The sequence below is a fragment of the Pholcus phalangioides genome, unplaced genomic scaffold (genome assembly GCF_987345545.1).
Source record: "Pholcus phalangioides strain wild (caught in Gottingen) unplaced genomic scaffold, Ppha-v1.0 ptg000032l_1, whole genome shotgun sequence".
NCBI classification, from domain to species: Eukaryota; Metazoa; Arthropoda; class Arachnida; order Araneae; family Pholcidae; genus Pholcus; species Pholcus phalangioides.
The window spans coordinates 1976377-1995760 of NW_028301622.1; the positions used below are offsets into that span (position 1 = coordinate 1976377).

General features: G+C 39.9%; 1 protein-coding gene across 1 annotated transcript in view; it reads right to left on the reverse strand.

Moving 5' to 3' along the window:
• The window catches only part of LOC149066212 (cadherin-like and PC-esterase domain-containing protein 1), a 238295-nt gene that overhangs the window by 99546 nt on the left and 119365 nt on the right, over nucleotides 1–19384 (reverse strand). Inside the window, exons 3-4 of the mRNA XM_089253078.1 lie at nucleotides 18533–18692; nucleotides 14197–14351 (exon numbers count right to left, since the gene is read on the reverse strand). Of these exons, the coding sequence (XP_089109204.1) occupies nucleotides 14197–14351; nucleotides 18533–18692 (315 nt within the window). The remainder of the gene's footprint in view (nucleotides 1–14196; nucleotides 14352–18532; nucleotides 18693–19384) is intronic.

Consider the following 19384-nt stretch of genomic DNA (forward strand, 5'->3'; position numbering starts at 1 on the left):
TCAATGAAAACAGAAAATAACAAAGAAAGATGGAATTGTAACGATTAAGAGTAATCAAAATTTGAAGGAATGTGACTTTCAAAGAATTGGAAACTATGAATATTGAATGGCGAAAAACAATTTTATCATTAATTACTATTTTACATTATAACCACAAAAAAATAGTAAAAATGTAATTCCACTAAAATGAATTCGACGAGCCAAAAATAGAAATTACTATATGGAAAATAACAATAGCTAAGATATTTATTCAAATGCATGCGAATTTAATTCACTCAGAAAACAAGCAAGTTACTCGCAAAATAAATTTGTATAATTTTATGAATTTAAGTAAATAATGTAAATTATTTATCCATCGCGTTTGTATGCAAATAAGTAATCGTGCACAGAAATTATATTAATGAAATTGTATTAATTTAGTAATTTTAGAAACGTGTTCTTCGTTACAATCAAGATTAGGCGTGCTTCCTAATAAAAAAAAATTGGTATTCCGATTCAAAACTTAATTACAATAATTTAAAACGTACCACAAAAATTTATTAAATATTTTACATTGAATAAATAAATATATTACATTTCATTTAAAAAACTTAGTTGGTTTCTTAAAATATAAATAAGTTCAAAGACTATTTAAATACTATGAAGAATTATGGAATTTATACAGTGAAACCCCTCTTTATGGACACTCCTCAGATGCGGTCACTCCCCTCTGTTACGGACAAATCATAATTTCTACTTGTATGATAAATGTACGCATTTCAGTCTCCAGATTAACGGTCATCCCTCTTTTATCCCGTCGGTGTCCGCAAAAGAGAGGTTTTACTGTAATGAAATCAGTGATTTTCAACAAAGATTATTGATGTGTATCCCAATACATTATAACAATTACATTCAAAATTTTCTCTACGATGCGTTTTAAAAATAACACGCAGCACTATATACGTGTTAAAGAGGAATTTATTAAATATTAGAATGCCAAAATAATTTGCCAACTACACTTTCTTATGCTTTGATGAACTGTGATGCATCAATGTACCCAAAACTTCCTGTGAAGCTCCAATCATAGATTGCCTCAGTGACGACTAGCATGCAAATAATTCACCTCTGCGACGAGTCGCTTGTGCATAAATTGCCTCAGGTCGGGCATTCAATGGAAGCTACCACGAACGAAACCAGGTCACGGAGCAAATCGCGCGTATGCGCATGACTAACGATCTTGCGCATACACGGGACTTGTTTTCGCTAGTACAGTTTAGTGAACGACCGGCGTCAGTAACGAGTCGAAGGTACATTATTTGCTTCTGCGATGCGTCAAATGTGCATTAAATAGTCTCTGATGCCTTAATGCGCACAAATTTTCCTCTATGATGTGCCAATGCGTGTATTTTGCATTCGTTAAAAGTGGCATCCGAATAAATTGCCTCTATGATGAGTTGAAATCCCTAATTTGCCTCTGCGATGCGTTATTGTACATAATTTGGCTCTATAGTGCGTTAGTGTTCATAATTTCTTTGTGATACGTCAATGTGCATAGCGTTGTCCGTTTGATGAACGCGTGCGCATAAATTGTCGTTGTGATAACTTACATGCACATAAATTGTCTCTATGATGAGCGCATGTGCAAAAATGACTTCTGCGAAGCATCATGTATGAATAAATTGCCAATATGATCCATCGTGAGCATAAGTTTCCTATATGGTTGCATCATGTGTGCATAAACTGCCTATATGGTGCACCATGTATGCATAAATTTCCTATATGGTGCATTATATTTCCGTATCGCTTATACGGAAGAGTAGATGACTTTTCCTAATACTCAGGGAATCGTCAACGAATAAGAAATACCAAGCCTGGTATTTGTCTTATTCATTGACGATTTTTTCAGTATATTGCTTATATCAAGCATCACGTGTGCATGAATTGCCTCTGCGTCACGCAAAAGGAGCATAACTTTGTCATGACAATAAGAGACGAAACGAACGTTTAATGACAGCACCATCTCTTGCGTTTACGACCGCGCATTTGTATGGAGAAGTTGCGTTCTGTGCATTTTTTTTTATTAGTTCTTAAATTTTTGTCTACGAGAGATCTGAATCACGCGGTACGTATGCCCGATATGTAACACTGTATACAGTGATCACGGTAAATTAGGTTTTCCTAATATGTGATCGACATCATCAATAACCTTTTTTTTTTGTAGGGGTCACGAAATAGTGTAAAAACAACAGATATTGCTGCGTTCCAACGTTCAAGCTTTAGTTTTTACACAGAAATGAATTCCAAAAACAAAACTCATTACAGATAGCGAATATTTCCTAACAAAAATTCCAAATCACGTCATTTATATTCAGAAAATTTCAATTTTCAAAATAATCATTTTCAATGAACGAAAATTGGGTTTCTTTTTAAGCCGATAACTTTGGACCCAGATGCTTTATTCATACTTGATATCGCATTTTAAATTGAAGTAATTTAAGTTTCCAAAAATTACACGTTTCCAGCATTTCGTGTGTAATAAAAGAGTGCTTTATATAGAAACGTAGCATAAGTACACATGGAAGGTTATTTCTATCCTACCTGTATTTACGGGAATCGATACAATCCCAATGTTATTTCGAGTGTGGGGAGGTCTTGGAAACTTCAAAGTTGTTACACAGAATATTTCTAATCCCAGCAGCCTAATAAAACTTCAGCCTAAATTAGATCACGTGCCATTTCCAAAACCAGGGCTCCACTATTTTATTTTTCCTCCTTTTTTTTGTATCCCAATCTTCCCGATAGAAGCGATCATTTCTCCTGTTCCCGACGGATTAGGATTCTTTTTTTTTCTTCTTCTTCTTCTTCTCGCCAAAAAGGAATCCCAGGAATGAAAACTAACACAAAGTGGAGCAGAAACATGGTTAGTAGTGTCTGAAAGAAAAAGAACAGAACAAGGAACGTTTTTCCTCAGGAATTTTCTTTGTTTTACGGTTTTTAGAGTCTGGGATTTATATTTTTTTTTCTTCAGATTTAGATTCAGAAACAATCATTGAATCGTCAGGAAATGGTTTCAGTGTTAAATGACTTTTCTCTGACTGAACTAGTTTTGAGCCAATTAAACGGAAGGAAATACAGACTGTCGTATAAATTTGGTCGGATTTTGAAAAAAAAAAAAATTATCAAAACCATCAAATTGACCACACCAGGCTGCTCTTAGACTTGCCAAGGAGTCAGCTTCTTTGACATACGAAAAATAATTCAAATTATCATCTATAATTAACTCCACATCAAGGAGATACAGTCCACGCCGTTTAATGCGATTACATAGGGATCCTGATAATAGGGACTCCTCACTGATAACTATATTCGAAAAAAGTCCTGTTTGTAAGTACGGCGAGTATACACGTAGGTGAACGGGGATTACGAGCAATATACAGGGTGATTCAGAAAAGATGGGAAAAACTTTAAGGGGCCATTCGAGTATTACTTAAGCAGATTTTCAGCCGTTTTTTGACTGACCAAACACCCCCCCCCCCCGTCAGCAACTTAGAATATTTCATGTCTTCAAAAAGGGTTGGTTAATGACGTAAGCAACTTTCAAACCCCCCTCCCCCCTTGTCATCAAAAGTCAGCAAATCCGACCCCCCCCCCCCCCTCGATGCTGACGTAATACTTGAATAACCCATAAGAGGTGATAGTACACACCGATACAAGCAATTGTCATCAAAGAATACATGGTCTAACATGAAACGCAAGCGCGCTACCGCGTTTCGAAACGGCAGCTTCGCAAACGTTCAAACGGTAGTCCTGTTGAAATTTATCAGAAGAAAAAGACCACCACATGCATGCAAATCTAACCTGGGCAAGAATAAAACGTATGCAAATCTGCGCTGCGTCACAGTAAATAAAAGGCGTGGACGCCAGCCCTATGAAGATATTCCAGTGTGCAACCGTTCTAACAGTCGTAACGTACGGGATATTGGCGCACTTTAGTACTACTGAAGCAGCAAACATGCATTTCATTTACGAAGCTGCAAACGGAAGTACCACAGAGGCAGCGCGGATGTACGGTGAGCGTTTTCCTCCACAGGCGGTTGCCCAATCCACAAACATTTGCGCGCTGTGCTAAACGGGATCATTTCTTGCTTCCCGGTCTGATGTAGGTCAAATGAAGACTACCACAACGGATGCATACGGTTTCTTCTTCTTCCCCAGGTTACATTTGCATGCATGGTGTTCTTTCCGTCCCGATAAATTTCAACGGGAATGCCGTTTTAACGTTTGTGTAGCAGCCGTTTCATGTTGGACCAGTGATTCCCAACGTGGGCGTTAACGCCCCCTGGGGGGGGACGATGGAATGTTCCAGGGGGGTGATAGAGGCTACGGGTATAACAGGATCCTATGGGATAGATTGCGTTGGGGGCGATGGGACAAAAAGGTTGGGAAACTATGTGTTAGACCATGCATTCTTCTAAGACAATTGTATTGTTGTGTGCTATCACCTCTTAACGATTTTTCCACCTTTTCTGAATCACCGTGTCATCATAATTATTGATTTTTATTTTGCTCTTATTGGGTTGCTCTATTTTTTATATATACATAGTTTAGATATTTATTCGACAACCATATTTCTATGCACATCTTTTTTCAGTCACTTCGTTTGATATTTTGTCTGCTATGGTATTTGTAAGTGAAGTATAAACTACTATCGACTAAGGAGACAAAACATCCATTAGAGATATTTCGCATTTTACAACTCCATGCCAAGCAATTGTCGACATTAATTTTATGTATAACCCATAAAGATTCAGCAAAGAAATCCCTTTTTCATTGAAAATTACAAGATAAAATGGGTGATCTTTATTTAAAGACTCCCACACTTCTTCTTTGCTAATTAACACGAGTGCTATTTAGTGATTCATCACTTAATGGATCTGCATCTCGTTGATTGGCTCCCTTTTTTTGTTTTAAGACTCATCCGGTTGATTGAAATACGATCCGATTGTTTGATGTTGAAATGAAAGTATAAACATCCATATCCGCTTTTTTTAAACTTTTTTTTTTACTGAAATTGTAGTCCGTCATGAAAAGTAATCATTGTTTTCAATTTAATAACTAAGAACTCACTATAATTTGAAAACGATTTAATTAACATGAAGTTACATGCATCTCATACAAATATGCGTATTCTTATGACAGACATTAGTACTGTATCTGCTATTTATAGTAATTTAATTAATGTGAAATTTGTTCACGCCAAATATTCAGTTTCGACTAATTTTTAGTTAAAATTGATTATTTTTAATATTTATATAAAAATAAATTTATTTCCCGATATAAAAATTACCATGTATAATATAATAGTTGTGTATAGGAAATTGCCGACTCTTACACATCCCTAATATTATATTTTTTTAATTTATCGAATGATGAAATGATTGTGCTGCTCGTGATGTTAATTTTTCCGTTTAACAGGAGCAATCAAAAATTTAAATCTATATATATAAAATTGATTTTCTGTCTGTCTGTCTGTGTGTGTGTGTATGTATGTTCTCTATACAAATCTACAATTTTAGATCGATCGTCGCCAAATTTTGCATATATACCAAATGGGACCCGACTTGAGCGATAGGCTACTTTAAAATTTCGTCAGAGAAGGGAAAATGCCCCAAATGGGCAAAAAACTGTCGGGCAACAATGGTTTTTGGGCCTCAACAATCACTTTCCGAACGTTTACTTTGTTTATCGTGGTTCCTTAGCAATGCGTTTCAGACGTTTTTATGACTTTACAACGGTTTGTCACTTCTTTAATCCTGTTAGTATATGTATAATAGTTTATGCCTTTATAATGGTTTGCCAATACTTTCGATACTACACAATACTACTATTCAATACAATTACATTTCAATACTCTCAGTAATGAGGCTTTTTGAATAGATGTCATAATCATCATCAGCATCGCTTTGAGCGTCAGGAAAAGGGTGAGACTCATAGAAATCAGTGTTAAAATTGGCGATTTTACTGTAGAAATGCTGAAATTTGTTGGTGTTTTTCACCACATCAGTAATTTTAAAAATTGTATTGAATTCTCGATTTTTGAAATATTGAGTTCGCATAGAGATATACGAAGCCCAGGAGATTAAATATGAAGTAATTTGCCGGACCTACTTTTGAGTGCAATAACATTGATTTCAACTTTTTATTTATATCTCCTCAAGCATGAAAATTAATATCTCCGTATTGTCTTTTGCTATTCAAACTGCATAAATTCATGTGGGGGTAAGATATTTTAAATTTAATTATGGGCCCGTAAAAAGTACATCGAAAAAATTCCACAGCTTTGATTAAGCATTTTTTGAACCAGAAACAGGCAGAAATAGATAACTTGAAGTTCGCGGGGGGAATCGAAATACCTAGCAACCCTTTAAAAAAGGAAAAAAATATTCATTTCTACGTTTCTTTGAATCTAGATTTTTTTATTTCATGATTCGCGCAGGAAGTCACCATATTGGTCAACTTAGACACGGTTTGCATGTCCCTCAAAGAAAGAGGGAGATATCACGTGATCCAAAAAGCCTCATTAAAGAAAACCCGGGCAGCGCCGGGTATTATAGCTAGGGATTTTATAATAACTATCAAACGTTTAATATTTGAAGTAGATTAAAAGAGTAACTTTCACATTAATAAATGAATACATTAATTTCTCTAACTTATTTCTGAAGCAATTTAATCTCATGTGGATAATTGGTTGAGTATATTTATACAGTGCTGTTATATCGCTGAGGCAATTCCCGCCCTGGTGGTGTGTCGTTGAAGCTGTAGGAAGCTTAGAAATACTAGCGGGCTCATCACTAAGAGTGGTCGTTATGAGAACGGTAATAACCGACGATACCTCGGAAATCGTTAAAAAAGAAGTGGTTAAAATTTCACTTCACAAACGAGAATATATAGGTGTGCACATACAAATATCGAAAACAGAAAGTACAATAAGTCGAAAACTAAGAAATAAATGGTTTAGAATAGCTTATGCGTAACAATAGCGAATATCACTTGACTAGCCGGCACTGCCCGGGTTTTTTATTATTCAATGAGGGTTTTTGGATCACGTGATATCTCCCTCTTTCTATGAGGGACACGCAAACAGTGTCTAAGTTAACCAATATGGCGACTTCCTGCGGGACTCAAAGAAACAAATCTAGATTAAAGAAACATAGAAATGAGTAGTTTTTCCTTTTTTAATGTGCGCTAGGTATTTCGATTTCTCCCCCCCCACACCCCTTGGACTTCAAGTTACCCATCTGCCTGTTTCTGCTTCCAAAAATGCTTAAAGTTGTGGAATTTCTTCGATTTACTTTAAGGGCCCCCATAATTAATTTTAAAACATCCTAAACTACATGAATTTATGCAGTTGAATATTAAAAGACAATACAAACAACTTAATTTTCATGCTTGAAAGATATAAATGTAAAAAGTTGACATCAATGTTATTGTATGGATATCCAACTCGAAAGTAGGTCCGGCTAATTACTTCATATTTGATTTTCTGGGCTTCGTATCTCTAAGCGAACTCAATATTTCAAACATCGAGCATTCAATACAATTTTTAAAATTATTGATGTGACAGAAAACCCCACCAAATTTCCGCATTTCTACAATTAAAATCGGCAATTTTAACACTGATTTCTATGAGGATCATCCTTTGCCTGTCCCTCAAAGTGATGCTGATGTCTATTCGAAAGCTCTCATAACTGGGAAGATTGAAAAAGTGGCAAACCATTATAAAGGCATATACAGGTCTGAAACGCATTGCTAGGGAACCACGGTAACCAAAGTAGGGGACGCGTGCGGGGGGAAAATGCAAAAACACTCATTTCAATGAAGACATGTGTTTCAAACTGGAGAAAAAAAATTCCCACAGGAAAAAAAGAAAAATTCTTCTGGAAACTTGAAAAGGACAAAAAGTGAATTTTGTGAAACATAGGAGGACGGTTGAATGACATCAAAAAGGCAGGCATGTCCTCCTGAAAGAGGACGGTTGGCAACCCTGGATAACATTTAAGTTTGTTTTTGGCGCAAGGACTGTCAAACCGAGAGATGCCCAGGCCACATCGCTATATAACAAAATCGGCTCATTGTCCTCAGGTATCAGATATATCATGCGGCACCAAACATTAAAAATAAAAACCGTTGGGAATGTGTATGCATGGTTAACGCGTTTCTGCGCGTATCAGTTCGTTAGAAACTCCCCAGAGGAATGTTTACGTGGTGCATGTAAAGTGAACCAAGAGAATGCAGAACGTGCCAGGAGGTATGAAAGAAAGTCTCAAAAAGCCCGTTTTGCACAGACACCGATGCAACCGCTCTAAGGTTTTTCTATATGGGGCGCGTCTTGCAGGAAAATACACCAAGAGTAACCCGAGCTTCCAGAGCATTCCTATTCGCAACAATATACATGAAATGCATGTCCGTCTTTTCCTGATTTTTGGAAACAGACATCTCTTCCGCAATCCCCGATAGAAATTGTGATAAGTGGTAAAATCGGCGCTTTCTGCGTCCAATGACAGTGCCATCCTAGCGGTTCACTGCTCGCGTAATGGCCATGGATTTCCGAGACGAAGATTGCACTATCACTACTTGCTCATGAGTTCTGAAGCACCCTGCATATATGGTACGGCATTGAACACTATTCATTTTAAAGGTAGGGTCACACATGCCATCTCCTTAGCACTTTTGGCGATGACTCAGCGTAAAATGTCAACATTTAAAATCTACTGGAGAGTTGAATTTTCAAGGCTTTTGTCGTTCTATACGGGTGTTAATGAACAACCGAGTTTACAAATATACCCGGAATCAGCTGTAGTAACGCTTGGTGGATTGCAGGGCGAATGAATGCCCCAAAAAAGTCACCCGGCAAATTCAACGTGTACTGTGAAGAGTGCATAAACTTTTCTCAAAGGATTGCTTTTTCTGGTTCTATAAAATGCTGTTTTTTGGGGGTGAAATAGGAACCATAAAACACAATAAATAGCTTTGAAATCTGGATAAAATTCACGAAAGAGCCAGCCTGTGGGCTTGATTAAATGCACACGTAATGGAAATAAAATAAGTTGTGCTTTACATTTGAGAAAAATATGTTGCATTCGGCACAGAGACAGTCCTACTGAAACCGCACTCCATTACATGTAATTTCTATATACCCGTAATCAGCTGTAGTAACGCGCATATATTATTTATTTATATATATACTAGGGGGGCTCTGCCCCCCTGCCGCCTTTGGCGGCCAACCCCCCCCCCCCACTTCTCTCCCGGACATATCTTGTTTATTTCGTCCCACTTCATCAGCGTGCTATGGAAAAGGGGAAAGGGACGTGTGAAAGCACCAGCCTACTGAAGAAGCGAATTTTAATGAAAATAATAATAAAGCAACAAAAAACAAATGAGATTCATCAAGTATCCTCAGAAAACTTCCCCATGGGGGTCCCCAGATTCAATTCGCTGAATTTCAGTGGGGCCCCACACTGGATATATCTTGGGCTACCAATGTGTTGCAAATTTTACAATGTTAAACCACAAAAATCAATGAGATACATTCAGGGGCACCGAATTACAACCTGCCAACATTTCCATGAAGCCCTGACCTGCAAGCTTGTCGGACACCCCCCCCCCCCTGTGAGAATTTTTCATTTTTATCAATTTTACAACGAATAAAATCCAGGGCCCCACATCCAGTAGCGGGGACACAATACGCAGATTTTTAGTGGGGCCCCAGACTGGCTATATCTCGGGTTTCGGCTGTGGCAAATTCTACAACAGAAAAGAATGAGATTCATCCAGGGCCCCCAAAATCAAACCTGTAAACATGGGGCCCCCCGACTTGGAAGCTTGTCGGTCTTCCCCCGGTGCGAGTGCCATGAAAAATTTTCATTTGTATTCGTTTTACCAACGAATGAAATCCAGGGCCCCGAAATGAAACCTGTAAACATGGAGCCCCCGACCTGCAAGCTTGTCGGTCATCCCCCGGTGCGAGTGCCATGAAAAAATTTCATTTGTATTCGTTTTATGAACGAATAAAATCCAGGGCCCCCAACCAATTACCCGGGACACCAATTCGCATACTTTTGGTGGGGCCCCAGACTGGCTTTATCTCGGGCTTCGGCTGTTGCAAATTCTACAACAGAAAAGAATGAGATTCATCCAGGGCCCCCAAAATGAAACCTGTAAACATAGGGCCCCCGACTTGGAAGCTTGTCGGTCATCCCCCGGAGCGAGTGCCATGAAAAATTTCCATTTGCATTCGTTTTACCAACGAATAAAATCCAGGGCCCCCAAAATGAAACCTGTAAACATAGGGCCCCCGACTTGGAAGCTTGTCGGTCATCCCCCGGAGCGAGTGCCATGAAAAATTTTCATTTGTATTCGTTTTACCAAAGAATAAAATCCAGGGCCCCCGAAATGAAACATGTAAACATAGGGCCCCCGACTTGGAAGCTTGTCGGTCATCCCCCGGAGCGAGTGCCATGAAAAATTTTCATTTGTATTCGTTTTACCAACGAATAAAATCCAGGGCCCCCAAAATGAAACCTGTAAACATGGGGCCCCCCGACTTGGAAGCTTGTCGGTCATCCCCCGGAGCGAGTGCCATGAAAAATTTCCGTTTGTATTCGTTTTACCAACGAATAAAATCCAGGGCCCCCAACCAATTACCCGGGACACCAATTCGCATACTTTTGGTGGGGCCCCAGACTGGCTTTATCTCGGGCTTCGGCTGTTGCGAATTCTACAACAGAAAAGAATGAGATTCGTCCAGGGCCCCCAAAATAGAACCTGTAAACATGGGGCCCCCGACTTGGAAGCTTGTCGGTCATCCCCCGGTGCGAGTGCCATGAAAAATTTTCATTTGTATTCGTTTTACCAACAAATAAAATCCAGGGCACCCAAAATGAAACCTGTAAACATGGGCCCCGACTTGGAAGCTTGTCGGCCATCCCACGGAGCGAGTACCATGAAAAATTTTCATTTGTATTCGTTTTACCAACGAATAAAATCCAGGACCCCCCAACCAATTACCCGGGACACCAATTCGCATACTTTTGGTGGGGCCCCAGACTGGATATATCTTTTGCTTCCACTATCGAAATTTTTCAACGTTAAAGCAGCAAGAAAACAATGAGATCCATCAAGGGCCCCTGGAAATGAAAACTTTTTACTTATACGTGAAATCTTCCCCGGGCACCCCGACCCTGTGTTGGGAGCACTGCTGTTGTGTGTGTATATTATACATATATATATATATACCTCTCGGCATGGACCTCCCCCCCCCCCCGCAAAGGAAGGGCTGACAGAGGCCACAACGATTCTTATCACTTTTTAATTTTTCACACTATAAATTAATCACAGAGGGGCCCTGAAAAGCTGGTTTGGGGGCTCGAAATCTAAATTCCAGCCTAAGGGCTCTGCTGTAGGATGTAGGAGCCTCTTGGTACATGCACATAACATGGTCCCGATGGGTCAAATGGGTCCCGATATGTGAATATCGACCCAATATCGATATATGATATATGATATCATATCGATATATGATATATGATATCATATCGATGTATGATATATGATATCATATCGATATATTAATCGAACCCACTTCCGTAACAGATTTCCGTCACTCAAAAATTTCACCCACTTCCGTCACTCGGTTGCTTAGCAACAGGCCCTTTTCGAGTTTGTTTGTGATTTTATATTATAGAATAGATATAGAATAGATACATATATATCTATATATATATAATTGATTTTCTGTGTGTCTGTATGTTCTCTATACAAATCTACAATTTTAGATCGATCGTCGCCAAATTTTGCATATATACCAAATGGGACCCGACTTGAACGATAGGATACTTTAAAATTTCGTCAGACCAGGGCAAATGCCCCAAATGGGCAGAAAAATTGTCCGGCAACAATGGTTTTTGGGCCTCAACAATCACTTTCCGAACGTTTACTTTGGTTACCGTGGTTCCCTAGCAATGCGTTTCAGACGTGTATATGCCTTTACAACGGTTTGTCACTTCTTTAATCCTGTTAGTATATGTATAATAGTTTATGCCTTTATAATGGTTTGCCACATTTTCAATATACTCTCAGTAATGAGGCTTTTTGAATAGACGTCATAATCATCATCAGCATCGCTTTAAGAGTCAGGAAAAGGGTGATCCTCATAGAAATCAGTGCTAAAATTGTCGATTTTACTGTAGAAATGCGGAAATTAGTGGGATTTTCCGCCCCATCAATAATTTTAAAAATTGTATTAAATACTCGATTTTTGAAATATTCAGTTCGCTTAGCCGCTGTGGTGGTCGAGTGCTCATAGTGCCGGACTCGTGATGCGAGGATCCGGGTTCGAACCCCACAGTGGTGGTCGGCTGAAGTTGGTTTTCTGTGGTTCCCAACTTCAAGGCGCAAATGCGAGCCGATCTCCCCGTTGAAGTCTCGCCACAGAGAGCAACAGTCCTACAACGGTAAATCATTCAACCATAACACTTCACTCATAGTTAGTAAAACTGGTGGCAGATGACAGCACTACACACAACAAGCATTACACAGAAACAAACTATACGTCAGGTTGCACTACACGTACACGCACATTCCCGCATTTACCGATTCGTTCGGGGGTTCCGCGAGGGGGGGGGGAATTTGTGGTGTAGCAGTAGTAGGTAGGGGCTCGGGGATCCATGATGTTATTAAGTCAGCCGCCTCGTTGGGCAATTTGCCTGTTGTGGCGTTGTATTTGTATTAGAGTTATACGAAGCCCAGGAGATTAAAATACGAAGTAATTAGCCAAACCTATGCTTTTGAGTTGGATATTCGAGCAATATCATTGATTTCATTTATATCTTCTCAAGTATGAAAATTAATGTCTCCATGTTGTCTCTTTTGATATTTATTTGCATAAATTCGTGTGGGTTAGGATATTTTAAAATTAGTTATGAGCCCGTGAAAAGTGCATCGAAAAAATTCCACAGCTTTAACTAAGGATTTTTGGAAGCTGGAACAGACAGATGGATAACTTGAAGTTCAGGGGGGGGAGGGGATCGAAATACCTAGCGCCCCTTAAAAAAAGAAAAATATACATTCATTTCTACGTTTCTGTGTAAATCTAGATTTGTTTATTTCATGAATCGCGCAGGTCGCCATATTGGTTAATCTTGGACACGGTTTGTATGTCCCTCAAGAAAAGGAGAGGGAGATATCACGTGATCCAAAAAAGCCTCATTGAAGAAAACCCGGGCAGCGCCGGGTATTATAGCTAGTATATATATATTATTCATGTTCTTCTTTAATAAATGTAACTAGCCAGAGCGAGTCAACCAAAACAACAAGACCGAAGCTGATCCTTAGCTAAGGCTCTCTCCTGACAATCCCCCATTTGTACAAGTGCTCACCAAGATAGGTTTAGAGTTGAGACGACTCGACCTGGCAGTTATACATATATGTATGCGTATTTCTCTTTCCTCTATCCAAGTTCTTCATGCATCTCATGTTCACAACACACGTGCGTACTCATATTGTCGTATTCATGTTGCTCACCGAATAAAGTGATTTGTAATTGTATATATTCCCCCCACACAATATTTCTATTTTGTATATTTTCATCGAATCCACCGGAGCGAGTCAACTCAACCCATTTGCTCACCAACAAGGTGTTAAGCGAGAGATGACTCGCTCCGATGGATATTTCATATTTCACAATAAGATTCTCATTTCGTTGTTAATATGGCAAGTGTAAGATAACAGATGAGATGGCATGAGGGGGGGGGGGGCCTCCAATTACTTTTAAAATACACTTCCATTCTAATGCGCGTACATTCTCAGTCTTTAACGAAACCCAGAAACTTGTCTCCAACTCCCAATCCCATCTCGTCTATAATCACCACAAAATTTGTTAATCGTGACAGTACCCAATTGTCCGAGGAAACTATGCTGTAAAAATTTTGTGGGTTTTTTTTTTTTTTTTTTGAAAAATAACAGTGTTTCGGACTCTGCCACGAAGCTGGGCTGGAAGAGATCTCGGCAATGGGATAAGTCCAGTGGCAAAAGTTTCGTGCGTTCATTCATTCCCGCATCCAGTAGCGTATTATGTTTATTCAGATTTTATAAAGTTCCATGGATTTTCTCATGAATAGTTACAGCTGTAGGCAGCCAAGGAAACTTATAATTTCTTACTTCTTGGAGTAGTTTCTCCAGCCTCAACTGGAACGATACAGTAGTCGGCGGACTCGTAGACGAACTCTTTCCAGCTGCAGATTTTTCTTGCGATGTCAGCTTGGACAAGATACTCCGCTTGAGGGCGCCAGTGACTTCTGAAGACCTGCTGCCATCTGGAAAAAATAAATAAATAAAAAGATATGCGACACGTAAATGGATGTCAACGAAAGACGATCGATTTCGATAGTGTCGGAATAAATTAGAATTTCAAAGTGAGATTTTATTGAAGTTTATTAATAATTTATAACAACACAAAAAAACAAGTCGGAAAGACGGTGTTGATATGAAATTCTCGGAATTATGCAAGATCAAAAGCTTCGATATGTATAGACACATTGCACACTTTTTCAGCACAATACTCAGTGGCGTACACGAAAGGAGTTATTAATGTATGCTAAGTTATTCCATATTCGTCGTTTCAGATTCCACCTCTTGCATTCGCACGAGAGTTTCCGTGAATTATACATATAGGAATATCCGGAAATGATACCGAAATATCTCTCCCGTTTCTCCAACAAGGGAAAATTTTCCCACGATTCACGAATTGAGTTCCATTCAAAAAATGCAAAGATTTATTTTTTCCGGGGATTTTTTTGTTAATCGAATTCCGAAAACGGAGGAAAAAGTACCTAAATGATTTGCAATTCGGATCAGGGAATTTCCCTCTATTCAGTTTCGATCCATGAGAAACCATTAATGCTTTTTGGTTCGAGATTAAACCTGGTGACTCTTTGTATAATTGGAAATATCAGATCAAAAATTTCCTGCGTATATTTGACCGACAAAACTCTCGCGGTAGATCGCATTTACTTGATTTCAATATGGATTCTGAATTTTCATCAAATGATGTATAAAATTTTGAAAAAAATGTGACGATGGATGAAATGAATCCGACATTTGTGGGAAGGTGGTTGTCGCATTGGTGCAGAACCTTTCCGGCTTGAGGGTTATTCCACTGCCCAGGGCAACTTTGGTGGTTCATGTGAAGCAGTAAAAAAGAAAACATTGTCGAAGGTGGTGTGAAAGAGGTCTTTGAGGCATACAAGGATGACGTCACTCTCCACTACCATACGAAGGTTTTTAACAACTGGCTGTTGCGAAGATATATTTCGGAAAGAGAGAAAATTCAACTGCCCCTGCGGGGAATCGAACCCACGTCCTTTCACTTTCCGGATGAACGCCCTAGACCACTAGACTACAGAGGCACAGAATCTCTCAATCTTTCCTTGGAGCTCGTGTACACTGAAAGGGACCGTACATGGACGGCCGGACCAGACTCAGGCCAAGCTCACAACTGCTGACGTTGCCACCAGATGGCGACTTATACAAGTGGTCTAGGGCGTTCACCCGGAAAGTGAAAGGACGTGGGTTCGATTCCCCGCAGGGGCAGTTGCATTTTTTCTCTTTCCGAAATATATCTTCGCAACAGCCAGTTGTTAAAAACCTTCGTAGGTCTTTGAGGGTCGTATAAAAGCTGGATAAAGTCTTTGATGGTTATAAGAAAGCTGGATAACTTCTTTGATGGTTATAAGAAAGCTGAATAATGTCTTCGAGGACCGTATTAAAGCCGAATACTTTTTTTTTAGAAGATTCGTTGTGCATTGGGGCAGAAACTGACTGTATTACTGCCCAGGACAGCTTTTGTAGTTGAGATAAAAAGCTGAATAACATCTTCGAGACCCTTAAAAAATGAATAACGTCCTCGAAGGTCGCATGAAAACCGTCTTCGAGAGTTGTATGAAAGCTGAATAACTTTTTTGATGGCCATGGAAAAGCTGAATAACGTCTACGAGGATTGTATTGAAGCCGAATAATAATTTTTGAGGGTCGTTTGAAAAAAAAAGAATAAAGTTTACAAGGGACGTATGAAAGCTGCTTTTTTCTTTCTTTCTAACCGAGCACAACCAGCACCTCCAAGAGGAAGAAGGCCTCCGCACGCTGCTTGTGACGTCAGTAAGTAGTCCATTTTCCCTCAGAATATTCAGGGAAAAAATTGCCTGCTCTCACCGTTGTGCGGAAAAGAAATTATCGGGCTCAGAATTGGTGATTTCTATGCCCCACATCCAATCACTATGCTGTATTTGTGAGCCAATGAGGAAGATTCTACGCCAAAATAAGAAGAAACAAAATAGGATGCTGTGTTTCAAAATGTGGAAAACTTGCTAGGTAGTCTGAATGACGTTTATGGCAACCAGTGCAGAGGCCTATCTCTAGGAGGTGCTGGCACAACTCGGGTCTATCACCCATCATCTATGGGCGATTTGCTACACTACCTAGTGAGTTTTGCCGGAAGTGTAGCTGTGTGTGCGCGCCTGTCTAATAGTCCGAGTGCGTATGCAGTGTTGTGTTTTTTGGTTTTTCAGTACTGCCATCTATATTTCAGAAGTGAAGTGAGCGATGTGTTATGATTGAATTACATTTGTACTGTTTGGTTTGTAGGTCTGTCTGTTGTTCTCTGTGGCGAGAATTTTTAAAGGGGGAGAGATCGGCTCGCATTCGCGCCTTGAAGTTGAAAACCACAGAAAATCACTTGAGTCGACCACTACTGTGGCGACGGTGGAGTTCGAACCCTGGACCTCGCGGAGTCCGTCATTATGACCATTCGACCACCACAGCGCTGCATGAAAGCTGCTGCTACTTAACCGTGCATGCAATTCGTAAGCATTCCTGCATGTGTTTGAAGCGTATGTGTGGCCCTAACGTATTTACATTGTCAGAGTCATGCGTGTTTCGTGTATGGTGCTGTCATATTACTATGTGGAAATGGCAGATTCTCCAATTTTCGTGTTGTGTAAGTATCGTGTTGAATGTTTGCCGGCTCTCTGGGGTCATGGAGCTGAATAACGTCTCCTAGGGTCATATAAAAGGCGGTGAAAGGGTCCGAGTTACTCCTTCGGGGACTCATAAAAAGCTGAATGTCTTCGAGGGTTGAATGAAAGCTGAATAACGTTTTCGAGGTGAGGGTCATATGAAAGGGGGGAATAGTGCAGGTATTTCCTTCCTCCGGGGATATCATAAAGCTGAATAACTTCTTTGACAGCTGAATAACGTCTTAAAAGGATTGAAAAAGTAACTTCCGGGGGATCGTATAAAGCTGAATATCGTCTCGGAGGGTCACATTAAAGCAATTTCGCCCTCGTGAATCGTATGAAAGATGAATAACATTTCCGAGGGTCAAATACGACCGCAAAACCCACGGATAACGAATGCCTCGTTCGTTATCCGAGGTATCACTGTAAAATTTCTTATCGTCCTTCCTAAGGATCAGCGAAAAGTTTGAGGACTATTCACGTAGGACGCAGGAAGATACTCTTAGCCGCTGTAGTGGTCGAGTAGTCATAGTGACAGTCTCGGGTTCGAACCCTACCATCGTCACAGTGGTGGTCGGCTGAAGTTGGTTTTCTGTGGTTCCCAACTTCAAAGAAGAATGCGAGCCAATCTCCCCTTTTAAAAAGTCTCGCCACAGACCTACAAACAGTACAAATGTAATTCAATCATAACACTCACTTCACATCTGAAATATAGATGGCGGCGCTGAAAAATCAAACACTACATACGCAGTTAGACTGTTAGATACACACAGTTCTGGCACACTAGGTAGTAAACCGCCCATATATGGTGATAGATCTGAGTTGTGCTCGGTTTGAAAGAAAAGAAAGGGAAGATACTACCCTGGTTAACGAAATTAATGATTAAACCTACACATTTAGTTGTAGTTCACGCCATAGAACAGCTTTGGTGGTGTGGTTAGGGGTCATTCAAGTATTACGTCAGCATCGAGGGGGGGGGGAGGGGTTTCGGATTTGCTGACTTCCGATGACAAGGGGGTAGGGGGGTTTGAAGGTTGCTTACGTCATCAACCACCCTTTTTGAAGATATGAAATATTCTCAGCTGCTGACGAAATTTTGCTGACAAGGGGGGGGGGGGTAAAAAATGGCTAAAAATCTGCTTACGTAATACTTGAGTGGCCCCTTATTGATTGTACATTTGGACTCTTTAGGGCGGTATTCACCGACATAGTTTAAACTAGTCACAATTTTTGATAAGAGATCGACACGGAAATTGGTTAAATTCAGGTTTTTAACCAATCAATGTTGATCTCTTATCCAAAAATTGTGACTACAGTTTAAACACCATGTCGGTGAATACGGCCCTTAGCTTGTTTGAGCAATGACAAAGCTTTCTACATAGATTAGAATATGAGTCTTCGGCACTGTCCGTGAAAAGTGAAGATATTTTGATTTCGTGTATTTTATATATACCGGAACGGGGGTTATCTTTATTTCTACTTACCTGACGTAACAGAAGCTGGGCTTTGAAAACTGGAATTTCCGAAGTAATTGAGATAGCAAGTAAGGCAGGTAAACAGGGCTACTAGCAGCAGCAGGTCTCGAACTAGGCGCCATCTGGCGAACGGACGGAACCTCATGTACAGTCGTGTCTTTAATGCCCTCTAAAAATACAACAGATACACATAATGGTTACATCAAAGTTTTGCAATGCCAGTGCCCCACAAAAAGATGTCAAAATGCAATAACAAAAATTAACAACTGAAATTATTTGGCTCATTTACTTCTCTTTCATCGACACCAAACTGCTTCCTCATTTTTTGCCAGCGTTTGCAAAATTATCTCACATTTCTGCCACTTGGTGAAATTGTTCAGCTACTCTGACGTTAGTAGGTGTGAAAAGTTTGAACACTGTTTTTTTTAGGGGGGGATTCAAAGCAGGCTGCTGCGGTTCCAGCATAAAAAGTGGTTGCCCGAGTGGCGTGGTGGTAAGGTGCCCGTCTACCACCGTGAAGGTTGCTGTCACGGTCTCGGCTTCGAATCCGAGGATGGGTATAGATATTTTCCCTAACGAGCTTGAGTCCACCACCGATAGACCGCGGCTGCATTTCTAACCCATCTCATTTATGGCAGTAAATTTCGATATGGCCGGAGTTGCTGCTTGGTGAGGTAGAAAAAGTGCGGGGAGGGGGGGGGTGTCCCGGCTGCGTAATTCCATACCGTACATAGGATTTTTAACATGGGGTGCACCTCATTGGCTAAGATCACTATTACGTCACTAAATCGTCACACCCGATCTTGACTTCGGAACTCGATGTAATGCGCATGCGCGACATATTTATTGGCGCGTTTTTCC